At 49.2% G+C, this 13199-nt stretch overlaps 1 protein-coding gene across 1 annotated transcript; it reads right to left on the bottom strand.

Moving 5' to 3' along the window:
• Positions 1-8034: 8034 nt before the first annotated feature.
• LOC114697143 lies at positions 8035-10278 on the bottom strand. The gene is made up of 2 exons (XM_037202317.1): positions 10196-10278; positions 8035-9006 (listed from the first exon to the last, which is right to left on the bottom strand). The coding sequence occupies exon 2, from the start codon at positions 8959-8961 to the stop codon at positions 8104-8106; it is 858 nt and encodes a 285-aa protein (XP_037058212.1). The 5' UTR covers positions 8962-9006; positions 10196-10278; the 3' UTR covers positions 8035-8103.
• Between the last annotated feature and the right edge of the window lie 2921 nt (positions 10279-13199).

Below are 13199 nucleotides of genomic sequence, written 5' to 3'. Positions count from 1 at the left end.
TGTGGAAACAACTTTTTTTTGTTTTTTCAAGACAGGGTTTCTCTGTGTAGCCCTGGCTGACCTGGAACTCACTCTGTAGACCAAGCAGGCCTCAAACTCGGAGATCCACCTGCCTCTGCCTCCCAAATGCCAAGTGCTGAGATTAACAGCATGTGCCACCACCGCCCAGCGTGGGAAAAACTTTTAACATTTCACAGGGCATGTGTTATTTGGGACATGGTTTATGAATGCTACTCTAGAATCTGGCTGCCAAGCTGACCATCAAATGGTCTTTGTCATTTCAATCCGTCACTGTGGTCCCCATCCCCCAAACCTCTTTAGTCAAGCTGGAATTCTTGGGGGCCCTATCCACCCCCTCACATTCCCACCCACAAGGCCCAGCATTGGCCTAGAAGGCTTCTGTGTGCAGGCCAGGGGTTGGACCACCACCAATGTGCTTGACCTTTCTCCTCCGGGCGGAGCAGGCATTGTGCCTTCCCTGAGTGTGTGCCAGTGAGGACAGACGGTTCCATGTCTTGCTTTTCTCACTCAACTCTCTTTACATAAACACAGTTCTATGTGTCGGTAAAGACCAAGGCTACTCAAAAATGGAGCGATGGACCGGTGCCAGCCCCCAAACTGTTTATTAGCAGTCTGAGATAAGAAGCTGTTGCTCTGGACCATCAGTCAACAGTGGCACTGAGCAGCCTGTTTAGCCCGGCTGATGTTTTCTTCTTTGCAATCCTTCTCCACATCGGAAACAGCACAAAGATTTATATTTTGGCATGAGCCATAGCCATCTCTCCGTCTTTCTCTCCCAGTGCTATGGATGGAACCCTGGGCCTTGTCAGTTTACCCTTGGGGTAAAACTTCTTGTGTCAGATGGGAATCACTGGCAGTTTGTGAACTGGTGACTTTGGATAGCACTCTCTCTGCTTTTCCATGTGACCTCTCTTTTCTTCTTTCTCTCCCCTACTTTTTCGACGGGGTCTCTTATATCAAAGGCTGGCTCCAAATTCACTACCTAGCCAAGCATGACCTTGAATTTCTGATCCTTCTGCCACCATCTCCCAAGTACTAGAGTTACAGGTATATGCCACCATGCCTGTTTATGCGGCGCTGGGATGGGGTGGGGTGGGATGGGGTGGGGGTGGTCAAGCCTGGAGCTCTGTACTGGCTAGGCAAGCACTCTACCAATTGGGCTACATCCCTGGCCCATGTGCAGAATGTCTCTAACCATTAATTACTGGACGTTACTCCTCAGGGACACCCCCCAGGCATCACTAACCCTCTCCTGTTGCTGGGTCTTTGCCCTGTCTGCAGGTCTTGGTTACTAAGCAAACATCCTGGCAATGGCTCTTTGTGCATCCCAATGCTTTCTCTTCGAACTCCCTCCATTTTTCAAGGACCACAGATCTGAGGCCAGAGAGATGGAGAGACTTCTGCAGGGATAGGGTGGCAGGGGGAAGTAGCCCCACCCTCCCAATGTGGGCCTCTTAACCCCTGGCTCCCCCGTTCCTTCCTCTGATCCGCACTGCCCTTCCTCCTGGGCAGACTTTCCGTCTGCTTTGAGATTTTCTTTTCCGAGGCCGAGAGCTCTCTGAACTGTTCTTGCGTGTTGTCTTTTGCAGCCTGAGAGAAATCCTTTTGGAATGTCCTGTGCCTTCTCCCTCCAAGTTCCCGGCTTTGTTCAATTGTTCCCCAGAAATTCCTGCCTGGTTGGGGGTGGGGGTGGGGGGGAGGCCGTGCATGAGGCTAGTGAAAAAGTTGGCCAAAAATGGCCAGAGCAGCAACTCAGGCCTGCAAGAGCAGGGGCTTTTGTTGTTCCCCGAGGCAGATCTCAAGTCAAAAGGGAGATGGGTGCAGTTGGGGATGGAGTGGGGTACTAGTCACATGTGTAGACAGAAAAGGCAGGGGAGAATGAAATGGGGCTGGGGAGCACAGTGCGGGATGGGTGGGCTGAGGCCTAGAAGGGTCAGGAATAGGATGTGCCTCTGGTACACATAGGCAATTAAAAACTGGATTTCTTTTTCAGACTCTTGGAATGGTGTATCAAGCTCTCTGTTTAGACAATATTGAGGTTTTTTTTTTGTTTTTTGTTTTTTTTTTTTGAGACAGGGTCTTGGATAGCCCACGCTGTTGTCAAACTCCTTATGTCACTGAGGATGACACTGAGCTCCAATCCTCCTGTCTCTGTGTCCCAAGTGCTGACATTGCAGGCACATACCACCGTGCTGAGTTCTTTGTAGTGCTAGAGATTAAACCCAGGACTTCGTGCATGCTAGGCAAGTCTTCTACTGACTGAGTAACATCTCCAGGCCCCATAGTCAATTCCTTTTAAGGTATAAAAACTGTCAGGATTATTCTCCTATACCAAGTTATATTGAATAATGAGGACCTTGGGGATCACGTCTAAGATCGACAGTGACTTTTGAGGAAATTGCCCTTTTATTGACTACTTTCTGGAAAGTACTTGTTTCAGGTTTACTCTCCCCTGTTTGGAACCTTGACATTGATGCATGGTGTGGGGTTACACACTTCTTTTTATTTAATTTTAAAAAAGTTTTAAACAATTTTTTATGATTTATTTTTATTTTCTGTGCATTGGTGTTTTGCCTGCATCTGTGAGGTGTGTTGGATCCTCTGGAACTGGAGTTACAGGCAGTTGTGAGCGGCCATATGGGTGCTGGAACTTGAACCCAGGTCCTCTGGAAGAGCAGCCAGTGCACTTAACTGCTGAGCCCCAGCCCCAGGTGTTACACACTTCTAATCCCAGCACAAGGAAGGCAGAGGCAAATTCTGTGCCAGCCTGTTGTACATAATGAGTTCTAGTCCAGCCAGGGATTCATAGTGAGACCTTGTCTCAAAAAGAAAAGAAGTGGGGGGGGGGCAGGGGAGACATTGTTTGAGGGGAGCAGCCCAACCCCTCTTCCAGTTAAACACAGCCCTTGATTTGTCCAATTCCTTGTATTTTGGAGGCCATGTTCCCCTCCCTGCTTCTCAGAATCTATTCAGTAGGACCAGCAAGAGCGCTCAGCAGGTAGAGGCATTTACCACCAAGCCTGACAACCAGAGTTCAATCCCCAGAAGCCACTTTACAGAAGGAGAGAACTCCCACAAGCTGTCCTCTCACTTACACGCATGTGCCACGGGACTTGTGTGTCACACACACACACACACACACACACACACACACACACACACACACGAAAAAGAAAGCCTGCTGCCAGGACGCAGAGAACTGAGGCCCTGAGGCAAGCCTGGCAAGCAGTGAGCTCCCCACGACAGTGGCACATTTCAGCAGGTAGGAAGGACTTTCTTGACACACGCCTGCCGCCCCCCCACCCCAGCCGTGGTGACACCAGTCCACGCTACACAAGGGAGATGGCACATCAGGCCACCACAGCACTGTTCTGCTGCCAGCATGCCGCTTCCTGTTTACATGGACCCTGCAGGTGTGTGGCTTGAACTGTGCTCTTGGGGGACCTCCTGTGGCCTCAGCATGGCTGGAAGGAACAGGGGACCTTCTCAAATATGTTTATTTCTCTAGGCTTGGGGCCTGTGGAAGGGACCTGGGACTAGTGGGCATCCATCCCAGGGAGCCTTTTGGATCAAGGGCAGAGATTCTGTCCCTACATGATATAATCTAATCCCCAGGCAATGGGCATTCATCAGAGCACCTACTATGCACTGGGTCCTATGACGATGTGTGGCACCCATTATGTACCCACTGTGTGCATTTGCAGAGCACCTGCTCCTTTCACAATGCAATCATGTGATAAACATGATGACATACCCATTCCAGAGGCAGTGCCCTCTGATGATGCCAAGCAGGCTTTGAAGGCCACTGAGTTCCAGGCACTTTACTGAAATTATTTACACCCGATCCCTCTGTGCCACAGCGTCCTGTTCCATAAAATGGCAACAGTGCTTTCCTTAAAGAGTCGATGTGGTGGCTGGGCGGTGGTGGTGCACACCTTTAACCCCAGCACTTGGGAGGCAGAGGCAATCGGATCTCTGTGAGTTGGAGGCCAGCCTGGTCTACAGAGCAAGATCCAAGACAGTCAGAGCTACACAGAGAAACCCTGTCTCGAAAAACAAAAACAAACAAAACAAAACAAAAGAGTCACAGTGGTGATTAAGCAGCTAGGTGCAACCAGGTGCAGTGGCTTAGTGCTTCAGAGATCAGCCCAAGCCCTGGCCACTTCTGGTCCCAGCGCCTGGGAAGAGCATGTGGATGGAAGTGGGAGCTCTGGTCTCCTGGCCTCACCTCTACTTCTGACGTAGGCCTAAATTAGGTGAAACTGAGTCAGTCCTGAGATGTCTGCATTTTAGGGACTCCACATATTTTGGTCTCAGAAACGTGCACATCTCTTTTCACTGTTGTTTTAAAAGAAAGGGTCTCATAGCCCAGGCTCGCCTCTGTGATTACGGGTACACGCCACTACCTCCAACTTCTTCTGTTGTTTTAAAGGAAAACACAACTTCTAAGTGACTAGTTACTAGATGAACAATTAATAGGCAGGTCTCGGCATGATGGTGTACCCCTTTAATCTCAGCACTTGGGAGGAAGAGACAGGTAGATCTCTGTGAGTTCCGGAGCAACCTGGTCTACATAGTTCCAGGCTAGTCGGAGACTTTGTAGGCCAGTAACCCCAGATGCTTGGGAAGCTGAGGCAGGAAGATCATGAGTTCAAAGTCCACCTGTAACTTGTCCTGTAGCTCAGAGGCAAAGTGCTCTTTTAGCAAAAGGCCCTGGGTCCAATCCTTGAACTAAAATGAGAAAAAAAAAAATTAAAAGGAACTATTTTTAACCTAATTTCACAGCATGGTGGCATGTCCTTGGGAGGAAAGAATTCATCTTGTGGATTTATCACTACCTCTGTATTTCAGAATGGATGGGCCAGCCCTTGGCCTCTTTTGCAGTCATTCAAATTATTTGTCGTAGTTAGCGGTAACTGTAAGCAGGACCACTCTCCTGGCAGAGGATCCTGGACTGTGCAAAAAGAAGAAAGCAAGCCTGGTACTTCACTCATCCTTCTCTGCTTCCTGACTGTGGGCTCAGTGTGACCAGCTGCCTCAAGCCCCTACGGTTTTGACTTCCCTGCCAGGATGGGCTGTACCTTGAACTGTGAGCTAAGAGAAATCCTTTCTCTCTACATTGCCATTTCACCAGAGCAACAGGAAAAGAAACTGCAATGTGACTGGAGTTATTATTTTTCTTTGTTTTAGTAATATCATGAGGAATTATCTTCCTTTTGGAATAATTGAGTACATCCAAAGCACTTTAGATAGTGCCTGGCATATAATTAAGAGGTAATAACTGTGGGCTGGCATTATTAACAGTATGAGCACCCATACGTGATGCTCTGTCACACTTCTGAGGGTAGCAGTGTCATCACCATTGTGGAGCACCTGTTGGCCACAAGGTCCAGTGTCCACTAGCATTATAAAAAGGATTTCCTGTGAGCCAGACTGGGCCCGGCACTGGCAATGTCCAGCAGTGCCTTAGTCAAGGGCCCTGCACGCCAGTTCAAGGAAACTGGACCATTTTGGAAGGGAGCATTTCTAGAAAAGCCAGGGCTGTAGTCTGCTCTTCTGCCTCAGAGCCAGATGAGCACAGACCCAGATCAAGATGGTGGTGGCTCAGAACAGCTACAGAGCGAGCTCCAAAACCAGCTCCATTTTTTCCGCGCTAGGGCAGAATGGATTCAGACAAACTGTTCCTGATAATGAATGTCCATCTGGGGAACGGGAACTGGTAGGTGTGGCCTAAGTGGGCATCTTATTCTGGGGAGGAGAGGAATAAGGGACAGAGACTTGAGATCACTGCATGCTGAGCCCTGAACCAAAGGAGGAATCAAAAAATAGGAGTGAATTCATGAACTCAATGGACCAGGAGTTTGATGTCCCTTTTTTTCTTTCCTCCTGTTCTTGTGGTCCCATGAGGGGGATATCTGGGCCTGTTACCCTCTCTGCTTGACCATAGGAACTTGCCCAACACGGGCTTTAGCAGGTCACTATTGCCTCTAAGCGCCAAGGAACTTTGGGAGCTTCGGAGTTCTGCATTTTCTCAAGCGACCCCATTCTATACTCAGAGGTGCTGTTGGTGTTCATGTTGCTAGGGAGGCAAAAATGTCAATAATGAGAACCAGGTCTTAAATTTAGAGCCACACAGAATTGGGCCCTAAGGTGGGCAATGACTGATGGGAAGCCCAGCAAGATGGCTGGGGATTGCAGGAACTAGAATACTTGTGTACGCTCTCGATTCTCAGTCTAAGAGGCTCCAGGCCTGGCTTGGGACAAGAAGACACATTCAGAAACTTGAGTCAAGGGGCCCATAGATCAGTGAAACTATACATCCAAACTTCGGATAGAGAAAACAGACCTGGAGGATCAAAGGATCCAAGGCCTCAGAACAGCTAGGTTCCCTATGGGGCTGATATCCCTGAATCTAAATCAGCTGGGATCTGAGTCCTCAGTGGCCCAGGCAATATTTTCCCAGACATTCAAATTAGTTGAAGGGAAGACCACCTCATCCTAACCCCATCAAGCCTCACCCAGTCCAGATGGACTCAGTGACTTCAGAGAGGACCCAGCAGGGCCACCCTCCCTCCTGTGGGAAAGCCTGGTTGCCTGTTGGATATCGGTAACACTGGCCATCGCAAAGGTCTGTTGTGTCCATGTGAAGAAGGACACATAATGTTGAGCCTGGCTCAGTGGTGCACACCTGTTATCACAGAACTCTGTTATCACAGAGTTCTCAGCCAGCCTAGGCTACATGAGACCCCGTCTCAGAAGAAAAGAAGAGCTGAGAACAGCCCCTGCCGAATAGTAACAGTTCAACTAGAGAGAGAAACTGGTGGTTTCTGAGATTTGTGGACTTCACACTCACCCTGCAAATATTTTTGTTCAGTCAGAGGGCACGGTGACATTTTTACATTTGTTCCTAACATGTAAAAAAATTGGGATCTGGTGAGATGGCTCAGCAGATAAAGGCACTTGCTGCTAAGCCTGAGGACCTGAGTTCAATCCTAACTAGACCCACATGCTAAGAGAGAACTGACTTCTGCAAGTTGTCCTCTGGTTTCCAATTATAGTGGATCCACTGCAAATGCACACACAGACACAGACACAGACACACACACAGACACACACACACACACACACACACACACACACACACACACACACTAAATGTAATTAAAAAAAAAATCAGGCCAGGACTGTTTCGCAAACAAACCTGGTCTCCAAAAACTAAACAACAAAACAAAACAACAAAATCAGATTTCAAACACATGCTTGTTCTTGCCTCCTAGCCAACAGAGAATCTGAGCTAGAAAAATGGCCTTTGGGGACTAGAAATCTAGCTCCATTGGTAGCATGCATTAGGCCTTGAGTTTGATCCCAAGCATTACATAAACTGAGTATGGCAGTTCATATCTGTAATCTCAGCACACTGGAGGTAGAGGCAGGGGGATCAGGAGTTGTAGGTCATCCTTGGCTACATAGAATTTGAGGACAGCCTGAGCTATATAAGAGCCTTGTGCTGGCTAGTTTTAGGTCAACTTAACACAACCAATAGTTATCTGAGAGGAGGGAACCTCAACTGAGAAAATTCCTCCATAGGATTGGGCTGTAAGTCTATAAGGTCATTTTCTTAGTAATTGATTGGGTGGGAACACCTCGGGCTGGTGGTCCTGGGTTCTCTAAGAAAGCAGGCTGAGCAAGCCATAAGGAGCAAGCCAGTAAACAGCATCCCTATGCACCATGGCCTCTGCATCCGCTTCGGCCTCCAGGTTCCTGCCCTGTTTGAGCTCCTGTCCTGACTTCCTTCAGTGAGGAACAGTGATGTGGAAGTGTAAGTCAGATAAACCCTTTCCTCCCCAAGTTGCCTTTGATCATGGTGTTTCATCCCAGTGATAGGAACCCTGACTAGCACAATCTTATCTCAGATTTTAAAGAGGGAGGGGGGAGGACTGCCTGTGTCAGGAAGGTCCAGCCTGAGCCACAGAGTTGAGACTCCACTTTGGGGGGCGAAAAGCAGACCCCCTGGTTTGTCATATGACAATTTTTATTTTCTACACCATGGCCATGTGCCCACTGACAGAACTGGCATCTATGTCACCACCAGCCGGAGGGCTTAGAGGTAGATTCAGGGGCATTCAATCCGGAGCGGATTGCTTCCCAGAACTTGGGCAGACGACCTAAGGAAAAGAGCCCATTGCCAAACAGAGGGATCTCGGGCAGCTTTATGCCTGGCCTCGGGGGCGCCTCGGCAGAGAAGCTCTGGTTATAAGGCTGGTGCTGGCAGCTCAAGCTAGTGGAACCACTAGTGCGCTGCAGAGTGTTGGTGTCCCGGATGGAAGGGACCAAGCAGGTGTTGTTGGCTGGAGTCTGGTTGGAGGTGGTAGCCATGTTAGTGTTCGGACTCGAATAGCTGCGGGATGGGACATGGTCCATCGGGTCCAGGTAGAGGGAGTTGGCAGCTCGTTCCAGGTAGGTGGCAGCCAGTTGAGGCAAGCTCAGAGCTTTGGGGTAGTTGTTGCCGAAAACGTTGGTGGATCTGTCCAGGTAGTTGATGCCTTTGATGAGCTGGTCCAGGAAGGTAGGGCTCGGGGGGCGTGATGGACGGTCTGTGCAGAGCAGGCATTGGGGGTTGCTACGTTGATAAGTGGGCTTTTTGACCACCTTGGGGTCTTTCACCAGGTGGCTTGTCTCTACACACTTCGAGTCGTAGGGCCGGCCCATGCAGATTTTCCCCACGGGAAGATTTGCAGGGACGGGGGTGAAGGACTGCTCAGAGGAGTAGCTGCTGGCGTTGCTGACCTCAGAGCCGCTTGGGAAACGGGTCCTCAGGTCCTGGCCGTTGTTCATATTGGAGCACTGGGTCCAGCCTGGAGTTCTGGGAGGAATGGAAGTGTTGTTGGGATGGCTCACGCGGCTGTACGTGTTGGATCGACTCACCTGGCGTCCAGACATCTTGGCTGGGTCGAGTTTCGGAGTGTGACAGTTGGTTACCTGGACCTGCCAAAGAGAGAGTCGGGTCAGCTCCAGCTCCCTGCCGCCTCCCTCTGACCTTTCTCTTTATGGCTTCCTCGGCTTCCCTCTCCCCTCTCCTTCTACGCTCAGGACTTCTCCAGAAAGCACAAAAGAAGGGTGACAGATGAGGGGGAAGGTGGGACCATCAGAGTGTCCAGGACTGGATGATGGCAGCAGGAGGAGGTATGGAGAGGCTGCCCTGCTAGGGAACGTGGGGCAGCCTCTTCTTTGAGCCCACATTTCTCAAATTCCAGAGCCAGGACCCCCATATACTGCAAAAGCCAAAGATAGAGTCTCTAATGCTGAATGAAATAGAGACAGGCCTTAGATGACACCCAAAAGCTAGCCCACAGCACTAACCAGCATACTTCATTGCCCCCACCCCACCCCCGCTGTGCTGTAGACTCCGTCTCTGTACTCTGTCCTTTGCTACCCCTCCGTCTGACATGCTGCAGCACAAGGAGGGAAGTATCATTCTATTCTCAATTGAGAGATGCCCCTACTCCCAGCACAGAGGATACAGAGTTCAAGGGCAGCCTTAGCCACGTAGTGAGTTCAAAGCCATCCTGGGCTACATGAATCACAAAAAATCCTGCCAAGTTGCTTGGTTCTAAATTTTTCCGACAGTATTGGGATTTCTTCACTTGTCCCACTTGAACGGAGAGCAGTGAAGTTCCCACTCTTTCTGGTCCTGAAGTAGACATTCTCTATAGAGACTAACACCTGTCCAGGCCAAAGACGGGCCGACTCCATTAAGCTCTGTCCCATCCCTGGGTAAGGAAGTTCCTGTGGTGTCTGTTTGCTCCGTGGGTCTCCAGTACTGGCCAGCTCTCCACCCCTGCCAGGAGTCTCCCCCCCCCCCCCCCCCCCCCGCCAGCTCTGCCTGACTTCTGATATTTGTTCAGTGCCAACAGCGCAGTATTTGAGTCTGCCCCACCCACAAAACAGCTGCAGATCTCTCGCCCTGGCCCTGGCCCCTCAGCTGCCCTTGTCTTTTGGGTCTAAAATGGGTGGAACGTCCAAGCCCTGGCCTCTTCTCCTGCCTGGCCCACCCCACCTCATCCCCTACTCTAGAAAAACAGGAGGGGACTGAGGGATGCCTCATCTCAAGCTCCTTCCACTTCTTGATCTCTGGGACCCCATCTGTCTGCCATAGGGCCGGTTCCTCTCTTACCCTGGCTCTTAGGAGGTAGATGACATAGACCTCCCTGGCTCTCCACTGGGGACACCCACAATCTGCCACTTCAGACTGCTGGCCATGTCATAGAATCATGGAATCCTAAGGCAGTGAAGGGCCTCCTGGGGTCATTCCGGCCAGGCCCCAGCCTCAGAGTAGGAACTACTATGAACCTGCCAGGACAGATGGGCCTTGTTTTTGAACCCAGACTAAGGTGTCTGTTTTCCAGTATTTGTTTTTCTTGTGTTGAACTGAAAGATTGTACTAGCTCTGGCACAACAGGCTGGCTGCATGGACTCAGTATCAATTTCTCCCCTTGTTGGGCAGGCGTGTGTGGAAGCAGCCTCCTCCGAGGGCTATCCCTTTGGGGACCTTAGGGGACTGAGCAGTTGGCTCTTCTTTGTAGAGTCCCTGCCGTGTGTCAGGCTTCAGATGGAGTGTGAAGTCTCTTAAGGACATTTCTCAGTGCTCCTTTCTGAACTCCATGCCCCTGCCTGGGTCCCCAGGACCCCTGTAGGAATTGAGTGCTGAGTGAATGGCCCGCACCCTCCCCTAAGCCTCATGGTACATCCCAGGAAGGGCTTCTCTCCATCCCATTTTCACCTCCTGTTGATCTACAGTTTGGTTCTGAATGGTCAATTAAGTTTCTGACTGAGGTGTGACCGTGTTTGTCCACTATCTGAGCCTGCCAAAGAGAGAGTCGGGTCAGCTCCAGCTCCCTGCCACCTCCCTCCGACCTTTCTCTTTATGGCTTCCTGGGCTTTCCTCTCCCCTCTCCTTCCAGGCTCAGGACTTCTCCAGAAAGCACAAAAGGAGGGTGACAGATGATGGGGAAGGCAGGACCATCAGAGTGTCCAAGACCTGATAGAACATGTTCCTTGCTTGTTTGAGACTTGGCATTTTGCTGGGCAGTGGTGACACACACCTTTAATCCCAGCACTTGGGAGGCAGAGGCAGGCGGATCTCTGTGAGTTTGAGACCAGCCTGGTCTACAGAGCGAGATCCAGGACAGCTGTGGCTACACAGAGAAACCCTGTCTCAAAAAACAAAAAAAACAAAACAAAACAACAACAAAAAAAAAAAAACCAAAAAACCAACCAACCAACCAAACAAAGACTTGGGATTTCAGCCCCTGGAAATCACTCTGTAGACCAGGCTGGCCTTGAACTCAGAGATCTGCCACAGAAAACAAAAAGGTGATGAAGACAGGAAGATGGAAGCTCAGTGGTAGAGAGCTTGCTGAGCATATGCAAGACTTGAGTTCAGTTGCCAGTACTGGAAAATCAATTTCTTTCTCACATAATAATATGTGTGTGTGTGTGTGTGTGTGTATGTTTGCAGTGTATATAATATATATACTCTGTGTGTGTATATAATATACATCATGTATACTGTGTGTATATGTGTATGTGTGTATTATATATACGCTGTGTGTATATATAATGTGTATATTATATACTTTGTGTGTGTATATAGTGTATATATAATATATACTCTATATAGTGTGTAATACACAATCTATGCTCTACATGTGTATACAATATCTGATTATATGTGTTATGTGTGTATATAGTATATATATACACACTATACTCTGTGTGTATATAGAGTGTGTGATATATAATATATATACTCTCTATGTGCATATATATGTTTTTTTCCAGACTCTCAAGTTTACTGAAACTTAGAAGATAATGAGCTAGCATATAGTCTTTTTTGTTTTCATTTTATTTTCTGTGTACGCTTGCATGTGGGTATGTGATCAGAGAGTAGCTTATAGGAGTCACTACTTTCCTTTTTTTTTTTTCCCCATGTTTTTTTGAGACAGGGTTTCTCTGTGCAACAGCCCTGGCTGTCCTGGAACTCACTCTGTAGACCAGGCTGTCCTTGAACTCAGAGATCCACCTGCCTCTGCCTCCCGAGTGCTGGGATTAAGGGTGTGCGCCACCATCCCCCGCTCAGATCTCTCATTTGCAGTGTGAGTTCCAGGGATTAAACTTGGGTCCTGTGGCTTGGCAAGCAAGCACCTTTACTCATTGAACTATCTTTCTGGCCCCCACATGTTCTCCATTCAGATCCTCTAACTAAGCATTTCTTCCACACTTAGCACTTCAGTCACGCACATGTACATCACTGTGCTGACTAAGTGGCAGACAGCAGATCCTCGATGACTTCAGTGTGTCTCTCTGCACACTGAGGGGACAAGGGTGCTTTCTAACTTCTCACAGGCTCCTGATCCAGGATATTTAACACTGACATAGAACCTTCCATCAATAGATTTGCGGACCGCTGTCCTTAGAGTAAAGCAGCCATTAACATCTTAATCCAAGAGACCCTCACCATCAGGCCTGTTGAGGTTCCTTCAGAGAAGGCAGGGGCTAGAGAGGATCCTTGAACCCTCGTCCAAGATTCCAGCCGCCCTCTCCTGTGCTCCACCCAGCTGCATGGGATTCTGCTTCAGGGGCATGTGGACTTGTGAGGGGCTAGAGCACACAGGAAGTAGGTTTACTAAGGAGGGGGGCACCATACACATAGCTGTGGGAGGTTACCACCAATGCTGGGGTGAGCTTTTTCACTGATGTGGCTTTTGGGGGGTCACCCCCACTCCTGTAAGTCACCCCTCTCCCACACTTCTGTAGAAGCCCAATAAGCCAGGCAGTGATGGTGCATGCCTTCAGTCCCAGCATCAGGAGGCAGAGGCAGGCAGATCTCTGTGAGCTTGAGGCCAGCCTGGTCTACAGAGTGAGTTCTAGGACAGCCAGAGCAGTTACACAGAGAACCGTGCCTCAAACAAACAAACAAACAAACAAACAAACAAAGCCCAATAAACTTACTGTTTACCCGTCTAACTTTGGATGGAGTTGTTTCTTTCTGTTGGTCATTGGTTCCCTGTCTACGGTAACGTTCAAGCCTCCCCAGCAGAAGTTAACAGGTTAATCCCAAGTCAAATTTCACTAGTTGTCCCTTGAATATTTATCTTGACCAGCATGCAGTTAGTTCT

This window comes from Peromyscus leucopus, chromosome 2, assembly GCF_004664715.2.
Source record: "Peromyscus leucopus breed LL Stock chromosome 2, UCI_PerLeu_2.1, whole genome shotgun sequence".
NCBI lineage: Eukaryota > Metazoa > Chordata > Mammalia > Rodentia > Cricetidae > Peromyscus > Peromyscus leucopus.
Note: the sequence above shows the minus strand (reverse complement) of the source record. Positions and strands in the feature narration are given on the sequence as shown.

Coding starts and splice junctions, on each gene's coding strand:
- LOC114697143 (XM_037202317.1), bottom strand. CDS start 8,961: ATGTCTGGACGCCAGGTGAGTCGATCCAACACGTACAGCCGCGTGAGC.